Source organism: Pristiophorus japonicus, chromosome 9 (assembly GCF_044704955.1).
Source record: "Pristiophorus japonicus isolate sPriJap1 chromosome 9, sPriJap1.hap1, whole genome shotgun sequence".
Lineage (NCBI taxonomy): Eukaryota > Metazoa > Chordata > Chondrichthyes > Pristiophoridae > Pristiophorus > Pristiophorus japonicus.
This window is the reverse complement of record NC_091985.1, coordinates 185,366,875-185,393,142: the sequence shown is the minus strand read 5'-3', so window position 1 is coordinate 185,393,142 and position 26,268 is coordinate 185,366,875. Positions and strand designations below refer to the sequence as shown.

General features: G+C 56.9%; 1 protein-coding gene across 2 annotated transcripts in view; it reads left to right on the top strand.

The window, feature by feature from the left end:
- Positions 1-10,120: 10,120 nt before the first annotated feature.
- Positions 10,121-26,268, top strand: part of LOC139273372 (membrane-spanning 4-domains subfamily A member 15-like) — a 21,233-nt gene continuing 5,085 nt past the window's right edge. The window contains exons 1-6 of one of the 2 annotated variants that reach the window (XM_070890200.1): positions 10,121-10,281; positions 13,740-13,905; positions 14,853-14,963; positions 15,793-15,849; positions 16,687-16,824; positions 24,622-24,744. In XM_070890200.1, the coding sequence (XP_070746301.1) occupies positions 13,759-13,905; positions 14,853-14,963; positions 15,793-15,849; positions 16,687-16,824; positions 24,622-24,744 (576 nt within the window). In that variant the 5' untranslated portion in view covers positions 10,121-10,281; positions 13,740-13,758. The remainder of the gene's footprint in view (positions 10,282-13,739; positions 13,906-14,852; positions 14,964-15,792; positions 15,850-16,686; positions 16,825-24,621; positions 24,745-26,268) is intronic. The other variant, XM_070890202.1, reaches the window with a different exon arrangement.

Here is a 26,268-nt window from a genome sequence, read left to right as displayed (position 1 = left end):
TCTCGCACTTTCACTGTCCGACCGAGCTCCAATTGCCTCCGATTAAATATTGCGAAGACCGAAGCCATTTCTTCGGGCCCCAGCCACAAACGGTGTTCCCGTTGACACTGACTTCATCCCTGTCCGCGGCCTCACGCGACATCCCTGTCCGCGGCCTCACGCGACATCCCTGTCCGATTTGACACCGAGATGCCCTTCTGACCCCCACATCCTGTTCCATCACCGAAACTGCCGACTTCCACCTCCATAACATCGACCGAGGCCCAGCCTTGACTCAGCTCATCGGCTGCTGAAACCCTCGCCCGTGCCTTTGTAACCTCCAGACTTGACTATTCCAACGCACTGCTGGCTGGCCTCCCACGTTCTACCCGACGTAAACTAGAGGTGATCCAAATCACCTCCTGCCTGTGTCCGAACTCGCGTCAAATCGTCCACACCCATCACCCGCTGTGCTCGCTGAGCAACATTGGCTCCCGGTCTGGCAACGCCGATATTTCATAATTCTACTCTTGTCCAAGCCATCCATGGCCTCAGCCCTTCCCTATCCACCTCCAGTCCCTACACCCTCCCTATCCACCTCCAGTCCCTACACCCTCCCTATCCACCTCCAGTCCCTACACCCCTCCCTATCCACCTCCAGTCCCTACACCCCTCCCTATCCACCTCCAGTCCCTACACCCTCCCTATCCACCTCCAGTCCCTACACCCTTCCTATCCACCTCCAGTCCCTACACCCTCCTTATCCACCTCCAGTCTCTACACCCCTCCCTATCCACCTCCAGTCCCTACACCGCTCCCTATCCACCTCCAGTCCCTACACCCTCCCTATCCACCTCCAGTCCCTACACCCCTCTCTATCCACCTCCAGTCCTTACACCCCTCCATATCCACCTCCAGTCCATACACCCCTCCCTATCCACCTCCAGTCCCTACACCCTCCCTATCCACCTCCAGTCCCTACACCCCTCCCTATCCACCTCCAGTCCCTACACTCTCCCTATCCACCTCCAGTCCCTACACCCCTCCCTATCTCTGTAACCTCCTCCAGCCCCTACAACCCTCCCTATCTCTGCAACCTCCTCCAGCCCCTACACCCCTCCCTAAGTCTGTAACCACCTCCAGCCCCGACACCTCTCCCTATCTCTGTAACCACCTCCAGCCCCTACAACCCTCCCTATCTCTGTAACCTCCTCCAGCCCCTACAACCCTCCCTATCTCTGCAACCTCCTCCAGCCCCTACACCCCTCCCTATCTCTGTAACCTCCTCCAGCCCTACACTCCTCCCTATCTCTGTAACCTCCTCGAGCCCTACACCCCTCCCTATCTCTGTAACCTCCTCCAGCCCTACACTCCTCCCTATCTCTGTAACCTCCTCCAGCCCCTACACCCCTCCCAATCTCTGTAACCTCCTCCAGCCCCTACACCCCTCCCTATCTCTGTAACCTCCTCCAGCCCCTACACCCCTCCCTATCTCTGTAACCTCCTCCAGCCCCTACACCCCTCCCTATCTCTGTAACCTCCTCCAGCCCCTACACCCCTCCCTATCTCTGTAAACTCCTCCAGCCCTACACTCCTCCCTATTTCTGTAACCTCCTCCTGCCCTACACCCCTCCCTATCTCTCTAACCTCCTCCTGCCCTACACCCCTCCTTATCTCTGTAACCTCCTCCAGCACTACACCCCTCCCTATCTCTGTAACCTCCTCCAGCCCTACACCCCTCCCTATCTCTGTAACCTCCTCCAGCCCTACACCCCTCCCTATCTCTGTAACCTCCTCCAGCCCCTACACCCCTCCCTATCCCTGTAACCTCCTCCAGCCCCGACACCCCTCCCTATCTCTGTAACCTCCTCCAGCCCCTACACCCGATCCTATCTCTGTAACCACCTCCAGCCCCGACAACTCTCCCTATCTCTCTAACCTCCTCCAGCCCCTACAACCCTCCCTATCTCTGTGACCTCCTCCAGCCCCGACACCCCTCCCTATCTCTGTAACCTCGTCCAGCCCCGACACCCCTCTCTATCACTGTAACCTCCTCCAGCCCCTACACCCTCCCTATCTCTGTAACCTCCTCCAGCCCCGACTCCCCTCCCTATCTCTGTAAACTCCTCCAGCCACGACTCCCCTCCCTATCTCTGTAACCTCCTCCAGCCCCTACATCCCTCCCTATCTCTGTAACCTCCTCCAGCCCTACACCCCTCCGTATCTCTGTAACCTCCTCCAGCACTACACCCCTCCCTATCTCTGTAACCTCCTCCAGCCCTACACCCCTCCCTATCTCTGTAACCTCCTCCAGCCCTACACCCCTCCCTATCTCTGTAACCTCCTCCAGCCCCTACACCCCTCCCTATCTCTGTAACCTCGTCCAGCCCCGACACCCCTCTCTATCACTGTAACCTCCTCCAGCCCCTACACCCTCCCTATCTCTGTAACCTCCTCCAGCCCCGACTCCCCTCCCTATCTCTGTAAACTCCTCCAGCCACGACTCCCCTCCCTATCTCTGTAACCTCCTCCAGCCCCTACATCCCTCCCTATCTCTGTAACCTCCTCCAGCCCTACACCCCTCCCTATCTCTGTAACCTCCTCCAGCCCCTACACACCTCCCTATCTCTGTAACCTCCTCCAGCCCTACACCCCTCCCTATCTCTGTAACCTCCTCCAACCTCTAAAACCCTCCCTACCTCTGTAACCTCCTCCAGCACCTACAACCCTCCCTATCTCTGTAACCTCCTCCAGCCCTACACCACTCCCTATCTCTGTAACCTCCTCCAGCCCAACACCCCTCCATATCTCTGTAACTGCCTCCAGCCCCTACACCCCGCCCTATCTCTGTAACCTCCTCCAGCCCCTACAACCCTCCCTATCTCTGTAACCTCCTCCAGCCCCTACACCCCTCCCTATCTCTGTAACATCCTCCAGTCCCTCCACCCCTCCCTATCTCTGTAACCTCCTCCAACCCTACACCCCTCCCTATCTTTGTAACCTCCTCCAGACCCTACACCCCTCTCTATCTCTGTAACCTCATCCAGCCCATACAACCCTCCCTATCTATGTAACCTCCTCCAGCCCCGACTCTCCTCCCTATCTCTGTAACCTCCTCCAGTCCCTACACCCCTCCCTATCTCTGTAACCTCCTCCAGCCCCTACACCATCCCTATCTCTGTAACCTCCTCCAGCCCCGACTCCCCTCCCTATCTCTGTAACCTCCTCCAGCCCCGACTCCCCTCCCTATCTCTGTAACCTCCTCCAGCTCCTACACCCCTCCCTATCTCTGTAACCTCCTCCAGCCCTACACCCTTCCCTATCTCTGTAACCTCCTCCAGCCCCTACACACCTCCCTATCTCTGTAACCTCCTCCAGCCCTACACCCCTCCCTATCTCTGTAACCTCCTCCAGCCCCTACAACCCTCCCTATCTCTGTAACCTCCTCCAGCCCCGACACCCCTCCCTAAGTCTGTAACCACCTCCAGCCCCGACACCTCTCCCTATCTCTGTAACCTCCTCCAGCCCCTACACCCCTCCCTATCTCTGTAACCTCCTCCAGCCCCTACACCCCTCCCTATCTCTGTAACCTCCTCCAGCCCCTACACCCCTCCCTATCTCTGTAACAACCTCCAGCCACTACACCCCTCCCTATCGCTGTAACCTCCTCCAGCCTCTACACACCTCCTGATCTCTGTAACCTCCTCTAGCCACTACACCCCTCCCTATCTCTGTAACATCCTCCAACCTCTACACCCCTCCCAATCTCTGTAACCACCTCCCGCCCCTACACACCTCCCTATCTCTGTAACCTCCTCCAGCCCTACACCCCTCCCAATCTCTGTAACCTCCGCCAGCCCCTACACCCCTCCCTATCTCTGTAACCTCCTGTGCCCAACACCACTCCCTATCTCTGTAACCTCCTCCAGCCCCTACACACCTCCCTATCTCTGTAACCTCCTCCAGACCTACACCCCTCCCAATCTCTGTAACCTCCTCCAGCCCCCACAACCCTCCCTATCTCTGTAACCTCCTCCAGCCTCTACACCCCTCCTGATCTCAGTAACCTCCTCCAACCCTATCCCTCCCAATCTCTGTAACCTCCTCCAGCCCCTACAACCCTCCCTATCTCTGTATCCTCCTCCAGCCCCTACACCCCTCCCTATCTCTGTAACATCCTCCAGACCCGACACCCCTCCCTATCTCTGTAACCTCCTCCAGCCTCGACACCCCTCCTGATCTCTGTAACCTCCTCCAGCCCCTACACCCCTCCCTATCTCTGTAACATCCTCCAACCCCTACACCCCTTCCTATCTCTGTAACCTCCTCCAGCCCTACACCACTCTTATCTCTGTAACCACCTCCAGCCCCTACACACCTCCCGATCTCTGGAACCTCCTCCAGCCTCTACACCACTCCTGATCTCTGTAACCTCCTCCAGCCCCGACACCCCTCCCAATCTCTGTAACCTCCTCCAGCCCAACACCCGTCCCTATCTCTGTAACCTCCTCCAGCCCCTACACACCTCCCTATCTCTGAAACCTCCTCCAGCACCTACACCCCTCCCTATCTCTGTAACATCCTCCTGTCCCTAAACTCCTCCCTATCTCTGTAACATCCTCCAGCCTCTACACCCGTCCCTATCTCTGTAACCACCTCCAGCCCTACACCCCTCCCAATCTCTGTAACCTCCTCCAGCCCTACACCCCTCCCTATCTCTGTAACCTCCTCCAGCCCTACACCACTCCCTATCTCTTTAACCACCTCCAGCCCCTACACCCCTCCCTATCTCTGTAACCTCCTCCAGCCCCGACACCCCTCCCTGTCTCTGTAACCATCTCCAGCCCCTAAACCCCTCCCTATCTCTGTAACCTCCTCCAGCCCCTACACCCCTCCCTATCTCTGTAACCTCCTCCAGCCCCGACACCCCTCCGTATCTCTGTAACCTCCTCCAGCCCAACACCCCGCCCTATCTCTGTAACCTCCTCCAGCCCTACACTCCTCCCTATCTCTGTAACCTCCTCCAGCCTCTACATCCCTCCTGATCTCTGTAACCTCCTCCAGCCCAACACCCCTCCCTATCTCTGTAACCTCCTCCAGCCCCTACACACCTCCCTATCTCTGTAACCTCCTCCAGCCTCCACACCCCTCCTGATCTCTGTAACCTCCTCCAGCCCCTACACACCTCCCAATCTCTGTAACCTCCTCCTGCACTACACCCCTCCCTATCTCTGTAACCTCCTCCAGCCCCTACACACCTCCCTATCTCTGTAACCTCCTCCTGCACTACACCCCTCCCTATCTTTGTAACCTCCTCCAGCCCCTACACACCTCCCTATCTCTGTAACCTCCTCCAGCCCTACACCCCTCCCAATCTCTGTAACCTCCTCCAGCCCCTACAACCCTCCGTATCTCTGTAACCTCCTCCAGCCTCCAAATCCCTCCTGATCTCTGTAACCTCCTCCAGCCCAACACCCCGGCCTATCTCTGTAACCTCCTCCAGCCCCTACACACTTCCCAATCTCTGTAACCTCCTCCTGCACTACACCCCTCCCTATCTCTGTAACCTCCTCCAGCCCCTACACCACTCCAAATCTCTGTAACCTCCTCCAGACCTACAACCCTCTCTATCTCTGTCAACTCCTCCAGCCCTACACCCCTCCCTATCTCTGCAACCTCCAACAGCCCGTATAACCCTCCCTATCTCTGTAACCACTTCTAGTCCCTACAACCCTCCCTCTCTCTGTAACCTCCTCCAGACCTACAACCCTCTCTATCTCTGTAACCTCCTCCAGCCCCTACACCCCTCCCTATCTCAGTAATCTCCTCCAGCTCCTAAAACCCTCCCGATCTCTATAACCCCGTCCAGCCTTACAACCCTCGCTATCTCTGTCACCTCCTCCAGCCCTACACCCCTCCCTATCTCTGCAACCTCCAACAGCCCGTATAACCCTCCCGATCTCTGAAACCTCCTCCAGCCACTACACACCTCCCCATCTCTGTAACCTCCAACAACCCATACAACCCTCCCTATCTCTGTAACCTCCTCCTGTCCTACAACCCTCCCTATCTCTGTAACATCCTCCAGACACTGCACCCCTCCCGATCTCTGTAACCTCCAACAGCCCGTACAACCCTTCCTATCTCTCTAACTTCCTCCAGCCCTGACAACCATCCCTATCTCTCTAACCTCCTCCAGCCCTGACACCCCTCCCTAACTTGTAACCTCCTCCAGCCCCTACAAACCTCACTCTCTCTAACCTCCTTCAGTCCCTACAACCCTCCCTATCTCTGTAACCGCCTCCAGTCCCTACAAACCTCACTCTCTCTCTAACCTCCTCCAGTCCCTACAACCCTCCCTATCTCTGTAACCGCCTCCAGCCCCTACAAACCTCACTCTCTCTCTAACCTCCTCCAGTCCCTACAACCCTCCCTATCTCTGTAACCGCCTCCAGTCCCTACAAACCTCACTCTCTCTCTAACCTCCTCCAGCCCCGACACTCCTCCCAAACTCTGTAACCTCCTCCATTCCCGAAACCCCTCCCTATCTCTATTATCTCCTCCAGCCCCTACAACCCTCCCTATCTCTGTAACCTCCTCCAGTCCTTACACCCCTCCCTATCTCTGTAACCTCCTCCAGCCACTACAACCCTCCCTATCTCTGTAACCTCCTCCAGCCCCTACACACCTCCCTATCTCTGTAACCTCCTCCTGCACTACAACCCTCCCTATCTCTGTAACCTCCTCCAGCCCCTACACACCTCCCTATCTCTGTAACCTCCTCCTGCACTACACCCCTCCCTATCTTTGTAACCTCTTCCAGCCCCTACACACCTCCCTATCTCTGTAACCTCCTCCAGCCCTACACCCCTCCCAATCTCTGTAACCTCCTCCAGCCCCTACAACCTTCCGTATCTCTGTAACCTCCTCCAGCCTCTACATCCCTCCTGATCTCTGTAACCTCCTCCAGCCCAACACCCCGCCCTATCTCTGTAACCTCCTCCAGGCCCTACACACCTCCCAATCTCTGTAACCTCCTCCTGCACTACACCCCTCCCTATCTCTGTAACCTCCTCCAGCCCCTACACCACTCCAAATCTCTGTAACCTCCTCCAGACCTACAACCCTCTCTATCTCTGTCACCTCCTCCAGCCCTACACCCCTCCCTATCTCTGCAACCTCCAACAGCCCGTATAACCCTCCCTATCTCTGTAACCACTTCTAGTCCCTACAACCCTCCCTCTCTCTGTAACCTCCTCCAGACCTACAACCCTCTCTATCTCTGTAACCTCCTCCAGCCCCTACACCCCTCCCTATCTCAGTAATCTCCTCCAGCTCCTAAAACCCTCCCGATCTCTATAACCCCGTCCAGCCTTACAACCCTCGCTATCTCTGTCACCTCCTCCAGCCCTACACCCCTCCCTATCTCTGCAACCTCCAACAGCCCGTATAACCCTCCCGATCTCTGAAACCTCCTCCAGCCACTACACACCTCCCCTTCTCTGTAACCTCCAACAACCCATACAACCCTCCCTATCTCTGTAACCTCCTCCTGTCCTACAACCCTCCCTATCTCTGTAACATCCTCCAGACACTGCACCCCTCCCGATCTCTGTAACCTCCAACAGCCCGTACAACCCTTCCTATCTCTCTAACTTCCTCCAGCCCTGACAACCATCCCTATCTCTCTAACCTCCTCCAGCCCTGACACCCATCCCTAACTTGTAACCTCCTCCAGCCCCTACAAACCTCACTCTCTCTAACCTCCTTCAGTCCCTACAACCCTCCCTATCTCTGTAACCGCCTCCAGCCCCTACAAACCTCACTCTCTCTCTAACCTCCTCCAGTCCCTACAACCCTCCCTATCTCTGTAACCGACTCCAGTCCCTACAAACCTCACTCTCTCTCTAACCTCCTCCAGCCCCGACACTCCTCCCAAACTCTGTAACCTCCTCCATTCCCGAAACCCCTCCCTATCTCTATTATCTCCTCCAGCCCCTACAACCCTCCCTATCTCTGTAACCTCCTCCAGTCCTTACACCCCTCCCTATCTCTGTAACCTCCTCCAGCCACTACAACCCTCCCTATCTCTGTAACCTCCTCCAGACCCTACAGCCCTCCCTATCTCTGTAACCTCCTCCAACATCTACAGCCCTCCCTATCTCTGTATCCCACTCCAGCTCTACAATTCTCCCTATCTCTGTAACCTCCTCCAGCCCCTACAACCCTCCCTATCTCTGTAACCTCCTCCAGCCCCGACAACCCTCCCTATCTCTGTAACCTATTCCAGCCCTACAAACCTACCTATCTCGGTACCCACCTCCAGCTCTACAATTCTCCCCATCTCTGTAACGTGCTCTAAGCCTGACAACCCTCCCTATGACTGTAACCTCCTCCAGCCCCTACAGCCCTCCCTATCTCTGTAACCTCCTCCAGCCCCTACAGCCCTCCCTATCTCTGTAACCTCAATCAGCCCTACAACCCTACCCATCTCTGTAACCTCCTCCAGCCCCTACAAACCTCACTCTCTCTCTAACCTCCTCCAGCCCCTACACCCCTCCCTATCTCTGTAACCTCCTCCATTCCCGACACCCCTCCCTATCTCTATTATCTCCTCCAGCCACTACAACCCTTCCTACCTTTGAAAACTCCTCCAGCCTCTACACACCTCGCTATCTCTGTAACCTCCTCGAGACACTGTATGCCTCCCGATCTCTGTAACCAATTCCAGCCCCTACAACCCTCCCTATCTCTGGAACCTCCTCCATACCCTACACCCCTCCCTATCTCTGTAACCTCCTCCAGCCCTACAACCCTCCCTATCTCTGTAACCTCCTCCAGCTCTACTACACTCCCTCTCTCTGTAACCTCCTCCAGCCCCTACACCCCTTCCTATTTTTGTAACCTCCTCCAGCTCCTACACGCCTCCCTATCTCTGTAATCTCCTGCAGCCCCTACAACCCTCCCTATCTCTATAACCTCCTCCAGCCCCGACAACCCTCCCTATCTCTGTAACCTCCACAACCCCAACAACACTCCCTATCTCTGCAACCATCTCCAACCACCACACCCCTCCCTATTTCTGTAACCTCCTCCAGCCCCTACACCCCTCCCTATTTCTGTAACCTCCTCCAGCCCCTACACCCCTCACTATTTCTGTATCCTCGTCCAGTCCCTACACCCCTCCCTATCTCTGTAACATCCTCCGGCCCTACAACCCTCCCCATCTCTGCAAGTTCCTCCAGCCCTATAACCCTCCCTACCTCTGTAACCTCCTCCAACCCCTCTGTACTGTCCCTCCGACATTGCGGCACTCCCTCAGTACTGCCCCTCCGACATTGCGGCACTCCCTCAGTACTGCCCCTCCGACAGTGCAGCACTCCCTCAGTACTGCCCCTCCGACAGTGCAGCACTCCCTCAGTACTGCCCCTCCGACAGTGCAGCACTCCCTCAGTACTGCCCCTCCGACAGTGCAGCACTGCCTCAGTACCGCCCCTCCGACAGTGCAGCACTCCCTCAGTACTGCCCCTCCGACAGTGCAGCACTGCCTCAGTACCGCCCCTCCGACAGTGCAGCACTCCCTCAGTACTGCCCCTCCGACAGTGCAGCACTCCCTCAGTACTGCCCCTCCGACAGTGCAGCACTCCCTCAGTACTGCCCCTCCGACAGTACAACACTCCCTCAGTACTGCCCCTCCGACAGTGTAGCACTCCCTCAGTACTGCCCCTCCGACAGTACAACACTCCCTCAGTACTGCCCCTCCGACAGTGCAACACTCCCTCAGTACTGCCCCTCCGACAGTGCAGCACTCCCTCAGTACTGCCCCTCCGACAGTACAACACTCCCTCAGTACTGCCCCTCCGACAGTGCAGCACTCCCTCAGTACTGCCCCTCCGACAGTACAACACTCCCTCAGTACTGCCCCTCCGACAGTGCAGCACTCCCTCAGTACTGCCCCTCCGACAGTACAACACTCCCTCAGTACTGCCCCTCCGACAGTGCAGCGTTCCCTCAGTCCTGCACTGCCGCTGTACACCAGCAGAGGGAGCTGACAGCCAGCTTTCGCCACCCCTCCCACCCCACGGGAACCCGGCCTGGACCTGCCCCTTTAAACCATCCCATCGCAGACCCCGGCCAGAGACAGAGGGAGAGAGAGAAGTGTTCGACCAGAGAAACCCGAGACGGGAGAGAAGAGGGGGCTGTACCGATCACAGCGCGGGGAGAGAAACAACAACGACGAGAGGAGGTGGGGCTGAGTGCAGAGGAAGATCCCAGCGAGGGAGGTGAGGACGAGTGGGAAAGGTGAGTGAGGGAACGAGGTTTAAATAGGCCCCTCGCTCCTGCAGCTTGTTTGAGTCTCGATGAAGATTGTGGGAAGGGATAGATGCTGGAAGGTGTCTCTGAGCCGTAGTGATACACCCTCCCCACCCCACCCAGCCCGATTCTGTACACTCTCCCTGTCACTGTTAAACTGGGCTCAGATCACACAATTGTGGTCGAGTTTATTTAAAACTCTGCGCTGTACCCCATCTGGAGTAAGTGTGTTCAGCTCTATGCAGACCACTTCAGGAACGATACATTGGTCTTCGACTGGGGGCAGCCCACAATCTCCCGAATGTTACCGTGGGATAAATGGGGTAAATTATGAGGGTAGGTTCCTTTGTAACAGGCTCGAGGGTCTGAATGGGCCTCCTCCTGTTCCTCTGTAACAAACTCGAGGGGCTGAATGGGCCTCCTCCTGTTCCTCTGTAACAAACTCGAGGGACTGAATGGGCCTCCTCCTGTTCCTCTGTAACAAACTCGAGGGACTGAATGGGCCTCCTCCTGTTCCTCTGTAACAAACTCGAGGGACTGAATGGGCCTCCTCCTGTTCCTGTGTAACAGGCTCGAGGGGCTGAATGGGCCTCCTCCTGTTCCTGTGTAACAGGCTCGAGGGGCTGAGTGGGCTTCCTCCTGTTCCTGTGTAACAGGCTCGAGGGGCTGAATGGGCCTCCTCCTGTTCCTCTGTAACAAACTCGAGGGGCCGAATGGTCCTCCTCCTGTTCCTCTGTAACAAACTCGAGGGACTGAATGGGCCTCCTCCTGTTCCTCTGTAACAAACTCGAGGGACTGAATGGGCCTCCTCCTGTTCCTGTGTAACATGCTCAAGGGGCTGAATGGGCCTCCTCCTGTTCCTATGTAACAGGCTCGAGGGGCTGAATGGGCTTCCTCCTGTTCCTATGTAACAGGCTCGAGGGGCTGAATGGGCCTCCTCCTGTTCCTGTGTAACAGACTCGAGGGGCTGAATGGGCCTCCTCCTGTTCCTGTGTAACAGGCTCGAGGGGCTGAATGGGCCTCCTCCTGTTCCTGTGTAACAGACTCGAGGGGCTGAATGGGCCTCCTCCTGTTCCTGTGTAACAGGCTCGAGGGGCTGAATGGGCCTCCTCCTGTTCCTGTGTAACAGGCTCGAGGGGCTGAATGGGCCTCCTCCTGTTCCTATGTAACAGGCTCGAGGGGCTGAATGGGCCTCCTCCTGTTCCTATGTAACAGGCTCGAGGGGCTGAATGCGCCTCCTCCTGTTCCTATGTAACAGGCTCGAGGGGCTGAATGGGCCTCCTCCTTTTCCTGTGTAACAAACTCGAGGGGCTGAATGTCCTCCTCCTGTTGCTGTGTGAGAGGCTCGAGGTGCTGAATGCCTTCCTCTTATTCCCATGTATCAGCCTCGAGGGGCTGTATGGGCCTCCTCCTGTTCCTGTGTGAGAGGCACGAGGGGCTGAATGAACTCCTCCTGTTCCGGTGTATCAGCCTCAAAGGGCTGAATGGGCCTCCTCCTGTTCCTGTGTAACAGACTCGAGGGGCTGAATGGGCCTCCTCCTGTTCCTGTGTAACAGGCTCGAGGGGCTGAATGGGCCTCCTCCTGTTGTTATTTAGGTTCTCAGAGGTAGGCCTCTTTTGCCCCTGAAATTCCCTGCGTGCGTCACAGCCCCGCTGGAGATACTGAGTGTCAGGAGGAACGTGGGCGGAAGTTTCGATCGTACCTCGCCCCCACCACTTGCTTCTCACCTTGACTGTAAATGTGGCTGTGTCCCCGAAGAGCAATTGGCAGCAACTCGCAATGATGTCACGCAGTGTCAACGCCCCAAGCCGCTTCACGGGGGCGTAAATCAGACGCAAAATTGGACGCCGAGCCAACATCAGGAGATATCATGACCAAAAACCTCGGTCAAAGAGGTCGGTTTTCAGGAGCGTCTAATCGAAGGAGAGAGAGGTAGGGAGGCGGAGAGGTTTAGGGAGGGAGTTACAGAGCGTGGGGCCCAGGCAGCTGAAGGCCCGGCCACCGATGGTGGAGCCATGGAAATCGGGGGATGGTCAGGAGGGCAGAATTGGAGGAGCGCAGAGATCTCGGAGGGATGTAGGGCTGGAGGAGGTGACCGAGCTCTCAGAGTGCAAGGAAGTTGTTGCTAAACCCTTTGTACGTCGCTGGTTCAGCCCCCAGCTGGAGTATTGTGTCCAATTCTCGGCAGCACACTTTCGGGAAGATGTGAAGGCCTTCGAGACATAGAAACATAGGTGCAGGAGTAGGCCATTCGGCCCTTTGAGCCTGCACCCGCTATTCAATGAGTTAATGGCCGATTGAGGTGTTGACAATTCCAAGGGTTGTTTACAGAGTAGACAGGGAGAAACAGTTTCCTGTGTCAGGAGGATCAGTAACCAGAGGACACAGATTGAAGGTAATTGGGAAAAGACCCAGAGGGGGAGATGGGGCGAGACGTGTTTACGCAGCGAGGTGTTGTGATCGGGAACGCGCTGCCAGAAAGGGCGGTGGGAGCAGGTTCAATCCTAACTTTCCAAACGGGAAGTTGGATAAGCAACGCCCCCCATTTTCAAAACCCCCACCCTTGTTTACAAATCCCTCCCCTCCCTATCTCTGTAATCTCCTCCAGCCCCACAACCCCTCCGAGATGTCTGCGCTCCTCTAATAAGAACATAAGAAATAGGAGCAGGAGTCGGCCAGTCGGCCCCTCGAGCCCGCTCCGCCATTCAATAAGATCATGGCTGATCTGACCATGGACTCAGCTCCACTTCCCCGCCCGCTCCCCATAACCCTTCACTCCCTTATCGCTCAAAAATCTGTCTATCTCCACCTTAAATATATTCAATGACCCAGCCTCCACAGCTCTCTGGGGCAGAGAATTCCACAGATTTACAACCCTCTGAGAGAAGAAATTCCTCCTCATCTCAGTTTTAAATGGGCGGCCCCTTATTCTGAGACTATGCCCCCTAGTTCTAGATTCCCCCACGAGGAGAAACATCCTCTCTGCATCTACCCTGTCCAGCCCCCTCAGTATCTTATACGTTTCAATAAGATCACCTCTCATTCTTCTAAACTCCAATGAGTAGAGGCCCAACCTGCTCAACCTTTTCTCTGCCCTCCTGATCATCCCTGATTACAATCGCTCCACCATCGGTGGCCGTACCTTCAGCGGCCTGGGCCCCGAGCTCTGGAACTCCCTCCCTCAACCTCTCCGCCTCTGAAACTCTCTTTGCGCCTTCAAGACGCTCCTGAAAACCTCGCTCTTTGACCCAGCTTTCGGTCACCGGCCCGAATTTCTTCCGGTGTGTCTCAGCGTCCAAATTTATCGGCTTTGTTTTATGACACCGCTGCGAAAGGCCTGGGAATGTTTCACGGCCTTGAAGGCGCTACGGGAATTCAGGCTCTTGTTGTTGTGATCTATGCTCGGCGCTCGCTCTCTAACCGGGCGACCTCCTCTCCTGTCCAGCCCCGGAACCCCCTGAACGATGTCTTCGCCCCCAGTGTCCCAGCAGACCGTTGTGGTGACCCATCTCTACAAGTCCGACCCCGCGACCACGGCAACGAGCCCGCCCACCGTGCCGCAGAACGCCTACACGCAGAAGTTCCTGGAAGGCGAGCCCAAGGCGCTCGGGGTAAGTACTCCCCACGATGGTGCGTTTGTGGGAGTGCGGTGGGAGTGGGGGAGAGAGAGAGGGTGCTGGGCTCGGAGCTTTCTGTCGTCCTCAGCATCTCCCGGCTCTCGGTCTCGACAGGAACCCGATATCGGGATTGGCGACAAACACTCCCTCAGTACTGCCCCTCCGACAGTGCAGCACTCCCTCAGTGCTGCCCCTCCGACAGTGCAGCACTCCCTCAGTACTGCTCCTCCGACAGTGCAGCGCTCCCTCAGTACTGCCCCTCCGACAGTGCAGCACTCCCTCAGTACTGCCCCTCCAACAGTGCAGCACTCCCTCAGTACTGCCCCTCCGACAGTGCAGCACTCCCTCAGTACTGACCCTCTGACAGTGCAGCACTCCCTCAGTACTGCCCCTCCAACAGTGCAGCGCTCCCTCAGTACTGCCCCTCCAACAGTGCAGCACTCCCTCAGTACTGCCCCTCCGACAGTGCAGCACTCCCTCAGTACTGCCCCTCCGACAGTGAGGCGCTCCCTCAGTACTGCCCCTCCAACAGTGCGGCACTCCCTCAGTACTGTCCCTCCGACAGTGCAGCACTCCCTCAGTACTGCCCCTCCGACAGTGCAGCACCCCCTCAGTGCTGCCCCTCCGACAGTGCGGCACTCCCTCAGTACTGCCCCTCTGACAGTGCAGCACTCCCTCAGTACTGCCCCTCTGACACTGCAGCACTCCCTCAGTACTGCCCCTCTGACAGTGCAGCACTCCCTCAGTACTGCCCCTCTGACAGTGCAGCACTCCCTCAGTACTGCCCCTCTGACACTGCAGCACTCCCTCAGTACTGCATTTCGTTTTGCTGCACAGTGAGCGGGTCTGTACGGACTTGAGCTTTTTCCCCGAAGTGCTGTTGTAATCTCTCTGTGTCACAGTCACATCTTCCGTCTCTTGTATTTCGTTTTACACACCAGGTGACTCAGATCCTGATCGGACTGGTTCATATTACCATCGCGATCCCACTGGTCCTGACCATCCGTTCCGCGGCGATGTCTCTTGGCACACCGTTTCTGATCGGTGTGGTGGTAAGTTCCTGATTGCTTTCTCCCAGTTTCAATTCACTCGTGTTCCACACTCACACACACACTCACTCACAAACACACTCACGCACGCACACACACACTCACACACACACACACACACTCCCACACAAACACACACACCCGCACTCACTCACACACACACACACTCACACACACAAACACTCACACCACATACACACTCACACACACACACACACACCCGCACTCACTCACACACACTCACGCACACTCACACCACATACACACACACTCACACTCACACACGCACACACACTCACACACACACACACACACACACACACACTCACACACTCAAACACGCACACACACTCACACACACACACTCACACACACATACACACACACTCACACACACACTCACACACACTCACACTCAAACACGCACACACACTCACACACACACACTCACACACACTCACACACTCACACACTCAAACACGCACACACTCACACACTCAAACACGCACACACACTCACACACACACACTCACACACGGACACACACTCACATACACACACACTCACACACACACACACTCACACACACTCACACACACACACTCACACACACACACACACTCACACACACACACTCACACACACACTCATACACACACACACACACACACACACACATACACTCACACTCACACACTCACACACACTCACACACTCACACACTCACCCACTCTCACACACACCCACACACACACAAATAGTGAGACAGAGGGCGAGGGTTTAACGACAATGAATCAGATTGATGGGAAACTTTTGTTCCATTTCTTTACAGTTTATTATATCAGGAGCTGTGTCCATCGCTGCAGAAAAAAATCCCCACATCAAACTGGTGAGCATAAGCCCCGGGAATTAGTTTGAACTGAAATTTCAGGATCTGAAAACTCCCACTCCTCGAACATTCCTTGTTCAACAGAGGGACCAAGAATCACCTCACGTGGTGCATTATCCACCGTGGTCCTGAGAGAGAAGGGCCGGCTGCTGACAGCACGTTAGATTTTGACTTCTGTGTTTTTGTGTGCCCGCGAGCTGACCTCCTCTGACCTTGGATCGTGTGCCCTGAAAGGCAGGGTGGTGGTGTATAATTGCTGAGAGTGAGCTGTGCTTCACCTGCTCTCTCCATTGAAGCCCGCTGCTCGGGTAGTTCCAGGTGTGGGGCATCAGGTGTCTCACATCAGTTGTCACGCATCAGGTATTACACTTTGCACATCACGCTTCAACATGTGAAGGAACACGTGCCCAGCGAGATAAAAGCAGGCCGCCTCTCACCACTTTCCTCTGAGCCCTGAGCCGGGAAACTTACAAGCACCTGCTTAGCCGCCAATGCAAACTCAGCGTAGAGCAATTCACCTCTAACTGACCTCCAGAGTTTCACCAGACGAGGGCTTCCCCACCCCCAGCCTACCCTCCCCCCCGCCCCCTCCGGTCCCAACTGACCTTTGCAGCAGCAGAAAAGAACGGCCACGTCAAAACGGCTGAGGGGAAAGCCCCCGGGAATAGGTTCGTAGCAAATTTCATGATCTGAAAATTCCCACCCCTCGAACGCTCCCCGTTCAGCACAAAGCTCCTCCCCCTCCCCCCTCCCCACCTACACTTCACTCCGGCAATGCCCACGGCAGGTCTTCTGCCCACCCGCGTGACATTCTTATCGGTTCTCCTTCCTTTGCAGCTCCGAGCGTGCCTGGCCACGAACATCATCAGCTCGATGCTGGCTGCGGGCGGAGCCATCGTCTACATTGTCGATATCGCGATGGTACCGAGCTGTGCTTCCCAGTCCATCCACTGTGAAAATCTGAGACCGCTCTATGTAAGTCCCTCAGATGCAGAACACTCGGTTTCTACTGCGCCCTCACCGACTCGGGACGTCCCAAAGCACAACTCAGCCCATGAAGGACTTTCGGAGTGTTATTGCTGTTGCAATGTGGGAAACGCGGCAGCCGATGTTCGCACAGCAAGCTCCCACGAAACAGCAACAAGATAATGGACAGAGCCCTCTGTTTTTTGACAGTGATGGTGTTGCTAGACGAATAAATATTGGTTTCCGGGACACCGGGGACAATAGTCCCACGCTCCCCCCACCCACACGTCTTTGAAATAGAGATTTTGGGGTATTTTACATCCACTGAAGCTCTGACAGTGCAGCACTCCCTTAGTACTGCCCCTCTGACAGTGCAGCACTCCCTCAGTACTGCCCCTCCGACAGTGCAGCACTCCCTCAGCACTGCCCCTCCGACAGTGCAGCACTCCCTCAGTACTGCCCCTCTGACAGTGCAGCACTCCCTCAGTACTGCCCCTCCGACAGTGCAGCACTCCCTCAGCACTGCCCCTCCGACAGTGCAGCACTCCCTCAGTACTGCCCCTCCGACAGTTCGGCACTCCCTCAGTACTGCCCCTCCGACAGTGCGGCACTCCCTCAGTACTGCCCCTCCGACAGTGCTGCACTCCCTCAGTACTGCCCCTCCGACAGTGCGGCACTCCCTCAGTACTGCCCCTCCGAGAGTGCGGCACTCCCTCAGTACTGCCCCTCCGACAGTGCGGCACTCCCTCAGTACTGCCCCTCCGACAGTGCGTCACTCCCTCAGTACTGCCCCTCCGACAGTGCGTCACTCCCTCAGTACTGCCCCTCCGACAGTGCGGCACTCCCTCAGTACTGCCCCTCCGAGAGTGCAGCACTCCCTCAGTACTGCCCCTCCGACAGTGCAGCACTCCCTCAGTACTGCCCCTCCGACAGTGCAGCACTCCCTCAGTACTGCCCCTCCGACAGTGCAGCACTCTCTCAGTACTGACCCTCCGACAGTGCAGCACTCCCTCAGTACTGCCCCTCCGACAGTGCAGCACTCCCTCAGTACTGCCCCTCCGACAGTGCAGCACTCCCTCAGTACTGCCCCTCCGACAGTGCAGCACTCCCTCAGTACTGCCCCTCCGACAATGGGATTGTGGAGCAAAGGCAACAAATGGGGGTGATCTCATTGAATGTTGGAACAGACTCGAGGGGCTGAATGGCTTCCTCCTGTTCCTGTGTAACAGGCTCGAGGGACTGAATGGCCTCCTCCTGTTCCTGTGTAACAGGCTCGAGGGACTGAATGGGCCTCCTCCTGTTCCTGTGTAACAGACTCGAGGGGCTGAATGGGCCTCCTCCTGTTTCTGTGCAACAGTCTCGAGGGACTGAATGGGCCACTCCTGTTCCTGTGTAACAGGCTCGAGGGGCTGAATGGGCCTCCTCCTGTTCCTGTGCAACAGGCTCGAGGGGCTGAATGGGTCTCCTCCTGTTCCTGTGTAACAGCCTCCAGGGGCTGAATGGGTCTCCTCCTGTTCCTGTGTAACAGGCTTGAGGGACTGAATGGGCCTCCTCCTGTTCCTGTATAACAAGCTCGAGGGGCTGAATGGGCCTCCTCCTGTTCCTGTGTAACAGGCTCGAGGGGCTGAATGGTCCTCCTCCTGTTCCTGTATAACAGGCTCGAGGGGCTGAATGGGCCTCCTCCTGTTCCTGTGTAACAGGCTCGAGGGACTGAATGGTCCACACCTGTTCCTGTTTAACAGGCTCGAAGGACTGAATGGGCCTCCTCCTGTTCCTGTGTAACAGGCTCGAGGGGCTGAATGGGTCTCCTCCTGTTCCTGTGTAACAGGCTCCAGGGGCTGAATGGGTCTCCTCCTGCTCCTGTGCAACAGGCTCGAGGGACTGAATGGGCCTCCTCCTGTTCCTGTGTAACAGGCTCGAGGGACTGAATGGGCCTCCTCCTGTTCCTGTGTAACAGGCTCGAGGGACTGAATGGGTCACTCCTGTTCCTGTGTAACAGGCTCGAGGGGCTTAATGGGCCTCCTCCTGTTCCTGTGTAACAGGCTCGAGGGGCTCAATGGGCCTCCTCCTGTTCCTGTGTAACAGGCTCGAGGGGCTGAATGGGCCCCCTCCTGTTCCTGTGTAACAGGGTCGAGGGGCTGAATGGGCCACTTCTGTTCCTGTGTAACAGGCTCGAGGGACTGAATGGGCCTCCTCCTGTTCCTGTTTAACAGGCTCGAGGGGCTGAATGGGTCTCCTCCTGTTCCTGTGTAACAGGCTCGAGGGGCTGAATGGGTCTCCTCCTGTTCCTGTGCAACAGGCTCCAGGGGCTGAATGGGTCTCCTCCTGTTCCTGTGTAACAGGCTCGAGGGACTGAATGGGCCTCCTCCTGTTCCTGTGTAAGAGGCTCGAGGGACTGAATGGGCCAATCCTGTTCCTGTGTAACAGGCTCGAGGGACTGAATGGGCCTCCTCCTGTTCCTGTGTAACAGGCTCGAGGGACTGAATGGGCCAATCCTGTTCCTGTGTAACAGGCTCGAGGGACTGAATGGGCCTCCTCCTGTTCCTGTGTAACAGGCTCGAGGGACTGAATGGGCCAATCCTGTTCCTGTGTAACAGGCTCGAGGGGCTGAATGGGTCTCCTCCTGTTCCTGTGTAACAGGCTCCAGGGGCTGAATGGGTCTCCTCCTGTTCCTGTGTAACAGGCTCCAGGGGCTGAATGGGTCTCCTCCTGTTCCTGTGTAACAGGCTCCAGGGGCTGAATGGGTCTCCTCCTGTTCCTGTGTAACAGGCGCGAGGGACTGAATGGGCCTCCTCCTGTTCCTGTGTAACAGGCTCGGTGGACTGAATGGGCCTCCTCGTGTTCCTGTTTAACCGGCTCGAGGGACTGAATGGGCCTCCTCCTGTTCCTGTGTAAGAGGCTCGAGGGACTGAATGGGCCTCCTCCTGTTCCTGTGTAACAGGCTCGTGGGACTGAATGGGCCACTCCTGTTCCTGTGTAACAGGCTCGAGGGGCTGAATGGGTCTCCTGCTGTTCCTGTGTAACAGGCTCGAGGGGCTGAATGGACATCCTCCTGTTCCTGTGTAACAGGCTCGAGGGGCTGAATGGGCCTCCTCCTGTTCCTGTGTAACAGGCTCGAGGGGCTCAATGGTCTCCTCCTGTTCCTGTGTAACAGGCTCGAGGGACTGAATGGGCCTCCTCCTGTTCCTGTGTAACAGGCTCGAGGGACTGAATGGGTCACTCCTGTTCCTGTGTAACAGGCTCGAGGGGCTTAATGGGCCTCCTCCTGTTCCTGTGTAACAGGCTCGAGGGGCTGAATGGGCCTCCTACTGTTCCTGTGTAACAGGCTCGAGGGACTGAATGGGCCTCCTCCTGTTCCTGTGTAACAGGCTCGAGGGGCTGAATGGGCCTCCTCCTGTTCCTGTGTAACAGGCTCGAGGGGCTTAATGGGCCTCCTCCTGTTCCTGTGTAACAGGCTCGAGGGACTGAATATGCCTCCTCTGTTCCTGTGTAACAGGCTCGAGGGACTGAATGTGCCTCCTCCTGTTCCTGTGTAACAGGCTCGAGGGACTGAATGGGCCACTCCTGTTCCTGTGTAACAGGCTCGAGGGGCTGAATGGGTCTCCTCCTGTTCCTGTGTAACAGCCTCCAGGGGCTGAATGGGTCTCCTCCTGTTCCTGTGTAACAGGCTCGAGGGGCTGAATGGGCCTCCTCCTGTTCCTGTGTAACAGGCTCGTGGGGCTCAATGGGCCTCCTCCTGTTCCTGTGTAACAGGGTCGAGGGGCTGAATGGGCCACTTCTGTTCCTGTGTAACAGGCTCGAGGGACTGAATGGGCCTCCTCCTGTTCCTGTTTAACAGGCTCGAGGGGCTGAATGGGCATCCTCCTGTTCCTGTGTAACAGGCTCGAGGGGCTGAATGGGTCTCCTCCTGTTCCTGTGCAACAGGCTCCAGGGGCTGAATGGGTCTCCTCCTGTTCCTGTGCAACAGGCTCCAGGGGCTGAATGGGCCTCCTCCTGTTCCTGTGTAACAGGCTCGAGGGACTGAATGGGCCTCCTCCTGTTCCTGTGTAACAGGCTCGAGGGACTGAATGGGCCAATCCTGTTCCTGTGTAACAGGCTCGAGGGACTGAATGGGCCTCCTCCTGTTCCTGTGTGACAGGCTCGAGGGGCTGAATGGGTCTCCTCCTGTTCCTGTGTAACAGGCTCCAGGGGCTGAATGGGTCTCCTCCTGTTCCTGTGTAACAGGCTCCAGGGGCTGAATGGGTCTCCTCCTGTTCCTGTGTAACAGGCTCCAGGGGCTGAATGGGTCTCCTCCTGTTCCTGTGTAACAGGCGCGAGGGACTGAATGGGCCTCCTCCTGTTCCTGTGTAACAGGCTCGGTGGACTGAATGGGCCTCCTCGTGTTCCTGTGTAACCGGCTCGAGGGACTGAATGGGCCTCCTCCTGTTCCTGTGTAAGAGGCTCGAGGGACTGAATGGGCCTCCTCCTGTTCCTGTGTAACAGGCTCGTGGGACTGAATGGGCCACTCCTGTTCCTGTGTAACAGGCTCGAGGGGCTGAATGGGCCTCCTCCTGTTCCTGTGTAACAGGCGCGAGGGACTGAATGGGCCTCCTCCTGTCACTGTGTAACAGGCTCAAGGGGCTGAATGGGCCTCCTCCTGTTCCTGTGTAACAGGCTCGAGGGGCTGAATGGGTCTCCTGCTGTTCCTGTGTAACAGGCTCGAGGGACTGAATGGGCCTCCTCCTGTTCCTGTGTAACAGGCTCGTGGGACTGAATGGGCCACTCCTGTTCCTGTGTAACAGGCTCGAGGGACTGAATGGGCCACTCCTGTCACTGTGTAACAGGCTCAAGGGGCTGAATGGGCCTCCTCCTGTTCCTATGTAACAGGCTCGAGGGGCTGAATGGGTCTCCTGCTGTTCCTGTGTAACAGGCTCGAGGGGCTGAATGGACATCCTCCTGTTCCTGTGTAACAGGCTCGAGGGGCTGAATGGGCCTCCTCCTGTTCCTGTGTAACAGGCTCGAGGGGCTCAATGGTCTCCTCCTGTTCCTGTGTAACAGGCTCGAGGGACTGAATGGGCCTCCTCCTGTTCCTGTGTAACAGGCTCGAGGGACTGAATGGGTCACTCCTGTTCCTGTGTAACAGGCTCGAGGGGCTTAATGGGCCTCCTCCTGTTCCTGTGTAACAGGCTCGAGGGGCTGAATGGGCCTCCTACTGTTCCTGTGTAACAGGCTCGAGGGACTGAATGGGCCTCCTCCTGTTCCTGTGTAACAGGCTCGAGGGGCTGAATGGGCCTCCTCCTGTTCCTGTGTAACAGGCTCGAGGGGCTTAATGGGCCTCCTCCTGTTCCTGTGTAACAGGCTCGAGGGACTGAATATGCCTCCTCTGTTCCTGTGTAACAGGCTCGAGGGACTGAATGGGCCACTCCTGTTCCTGTGTAACAGGCTCGAGGGGCTGAATGGGTCTCCTCCTGTTCCTGTGTAACAGCCTCCAGGGGCTGAATGGGTCTCCTCCTGTTCCTGTGTAACAGCCTCCAGGGGCTGAATGGGTCTCCTCCTGTTCCTGTGTAACAGGCTCGAGGGGCTGAATGGGCCTCCTCCTGTTCCTGTGTAACAGGCTCGTGGGGCTCAATGGGCCTCCTCCTGTTCCTGTGTAACAGGGTCGAGGGGCTGAATGGGCCACTTCTGTTCCTGTGTAACAGGCTCGAGGGACTGAATGGGCCTCCTCCTGTTCCTGTTTAACAGGCTCGAGGGGCTGAATGGGCATCCTCCTGTTCCTGTGTAACAGGCTCGAGGGGCTGAATGGGTCTCCTCCTGTTCCTGTGCAACAGGCTCCAGGGGCTGAATGGGTCTCCTCCTGTTCCTGTGCAACAGGCTCCAGGGGCTGAATGGGCCTCCTCCTGTTCCTGTGTAACAGGCTCGAGGGACTGAATGGGCCTCCTCCTGTTCCTGTGTAACAGGCTCGAGGGACTGAATGGGCCAATCCTGTTCCTGTGTAACAGGCTCGAGGGACTGAATGGGCCTCCTCCTGTTCCTGTGTGACAGGCTCGAGGGGCTGAATGGGTCTCCTCCTGTTCCTGTGTAACAGGCTCGAGGGGCTGAATGGGTCTCCTCCTGTTCCTGTGTAACAGGCTCCAGGGGCTGAATGGGTCTCCTCCTGTTCCTGTGTAACAGGCTCCAGGGGCTGAATGGGTCTCCTCCTGTTCCTGTGTAACAGGCTCCAGGGGCTGAATGGGTCTCCTCCTGTTCCTGTGTAACAGGCGCGAGGGACTGAATGGGCCTCCTCCTGTTCCTGTGTAACAGGCTCGGTGAACTGAATGGGCCTCCTCGTGTTCCTGTGTAACCGGCTCGAGGGACTGAATGGGCCTCCTCCTGTTCCTGTGTAAGAGGCTCGAGGGACTGAATGGGCCTCCTCCTGTTCCTGTGTAACAGGCGCGAGGGACTGAATGGGCCTCCTCCTGTCACTGTGTAACAGGCTCAAGGGGCTGAATGGGCCTCCTCCTGTTCCTGTGTAACAGGCTCGAGGGGCTGAATGGGTCTCCTGCTGTTCCTGTGTAACAGGCTCGAGGGGCTGAATGGACATCCTCCTGTTCCTGTGTAACATGCTCGAGGGGCTGAATGGGCCTCCTCCTGTTCCTGTGTAACAGGCTCGAGGGGCTCAATGGGCCTCCTCCTGTTCCTGTGTAACAGGGTCAAGGGGCTGAATGGGTCTCCTCCTGTTCCTGTGTAACAGCCTCCAGGGGCTGAATGGGTCTCCTCCTGTTCCTGTGTAACAGGCTCGAGGGGCTGAATGGGTCTCCTCCTGTTCCTGTGCAACAGGCTCCAGGGGCTGAATGGGTCTCCTCCTGTTCCTGTGTAACAGGCTCGAGGGACTGAATGGGCCTGCTCCTGTTCCTGTGTAACAGGCTCGAGGGACTGAATGGGCCTCCTCCTGTTCCTGTGTAACAGGCTCGAGGGACTGAATGGGTCTCCTCCTGTTCCTGTGTAACAGGCTCGAGGGGCTGAATGGGCCTCCTCCTGTTCCTGTGTGACAGGCTCGAGGGGCTGAATGGGTCTCCTCCTGTTCATGTGTAACATCTCGAGGGGCTGAATGGGTCTCCTCCTGTTCCTGTGTAACAGGCTCCAGGGGCTGAATGGGTCTCCTCCTGTTCATGTGTAACATCTCGAGGGACTGAATGGGCTACTCCTGTTCCTGTGTAACAGGCTCGAGGGGCTTAATGGGCCTCCTCCTGTTCCTGTGTAACAGGCTCGAGGGACTGAATGGGCCTCCTCCTGTTCCTGTGTAACAGGCTCCAGGGGCTGAATGGGTCTCCTCCTGTTCCTGTGTAACAGGCTCGAGGGACTGAATGGGCCTCCTCCTGTTCCTGTGTAACAGGCTCCAGGGGCTGAATGGGCCTCCTCCTGTTCCTGTGTAACAGGATCGGTGGACTGAATGGGCCTCCTCGTGTTCCTGTGTAACAGGCTCGAGGGACTGAATGGGCCTCCTCCTGTTCCTGTGTAACAGGCTCCAGGGGCTGAATGGGCCTCCTCCTGTTCCTGTGTAACAGGATCGGTGGACTGAATGGGCCTCCTCGTGTTCCTGTGTAACCGGCTCGAGGGGCTGAATGGGCCTCCTCCTGTTCCTGTGTAACAAGCTCGAGGGGCTGAATGGGCCTCCTCCTGTTCCTGTGTAATGGGCTCGAGGAACTGAATGGGCCCCTCCTGTTGCTGTGTACTTGTTGCCGGGACACGACTGATCTCCGTGCCTGACGGCCCACTGAGTGTGGGCTCTGAGCTGCTCTCTGTAATAACCCTCTCCCTTCTCTCTCCGCTTTTCTCCCTCTCCCCCAGACCACCACCTACTACACCTTCCTGATGCTGCTCATCTTTACCCTCCTGCAGTTCACCGTCTCCATCGTGGTTTCCGTCTTTGTTTGCAAGTCGACACGCTGCTGCCATCCTTACAGCAGCTTGGTGAGCTCACACCCCCGCACCGACACTCGCGCTGCATTCGTATAGCGCCTGCCACCTGAGCCGCAAGCTCCCACGGGTGCCTGCTTCACCGCCGCGCCACCTGGGCAGCTGACCCAGAGCTCGGCCAATCAGGGGAGGCTCAAAGGTGACCCCTCGAGGGGGGAAAAAGAGGTTTCGCCCGACAGTTTCAGACTCTCGGGCCCAGGCAGCTGAAGGCACAGCCGCCAATGGGGGAGCGATGGACGGATGCGCAAGAGGGCAGGATTGGAGGAGCGCTGAGATCTGGGGAGGGTTCTCGGGGCTGGGGGGGGTTGCAAAGATAGGGAGAGGTGTAGGGACTGGAGGAGGTTACAGAGATAGGGAGGGGTGTAGGGCTGGAGGGGGTTACAGAGATAGGGAGAGGTATAGGGCTGGAGGGGATTACAGAGAAAGGGAGGGGTGTATGGGCTGGTGGAGGTTACAGAGATAGGGAGGGTTGTAGGGGCTGGAGGAGGTTACAGAGATAGGGAGGGTTGTAGGGGCTGGAGGAGGTTACAGAGATAGGGAGGGTTGTAGGGGCTGGAGGAGGTTACAGAGATAGGGAGAGTTGTAGGGGCTGGAGGAGGTTACAGAGATAGGGAGGGGTGTAGGGGCTGGTGGAGGTTACAGAGATAGGCAGGGTTGTAGGGGCTGGAGAAGGTTACAGAGAAAGGGAGGGGTGTAGGGGATGGAAGGGGTTACAGAGATAGGGAGGATTGTAGGGCTGGAGGGGCTTACAGAGATAGGGAGGGTTGTAGGGTTGTAGGCGGTTACAGAGATAGGGAGTGTTGTAGGATTGGAGGAGGTTACAGAGATAGGAATGGGTGTAGCATTCCCTCAGTAATGCCCCTCCGACAGTGCAGCACTCCCTCAGTACTGACCCTCCGACAGTGCAGAACTCCCTCAGTACTGCCCCTCCGACAGTACAACACTCCCTCAGTACTGCCCCTCCGACAGTACAACACTCCCTCAGTACTGCCCCTCCGACAGTACAACACTCCCTCAGTACTGCCCCTCCGACAGTACAACACTCCCTCAGTACTGCCCCTCCGACAGTACAACACTCCCTCAGTACTGCCCCTCCGACAGTACAACACTCCCTCAGTACTGCCCCTCCGACAGTACAACACTCCCTCAGTACTGCCCCTCCGACAGTACAACACTCCCTCAGTACTGCCCCTCCGACAGTACAACACTCCCTCAGTACTGCCCCTCCGACAGTACAACACTCCCTCAGTACTGCCCCTCCGACAGTACAACACTCCCTCAGTACTGCCCCTCCGACAGTACAACACTCCCTCAGTACTGCCCCTCCGACAGTACAACACTCCCTCAGTACTGACCCTCCGACAGTACAACACTCCCTCAGTACTGACCCTCCGACAGTACAACACTCTCTCAGTACTGCCCCTCCGGCAGTACAACACTCCCTCAGTACTGCCCCTCCGACAGCACAACACTCCCTCAGTACTGCCCCTCCGACAGTACAACACTCCCTCAGTACTG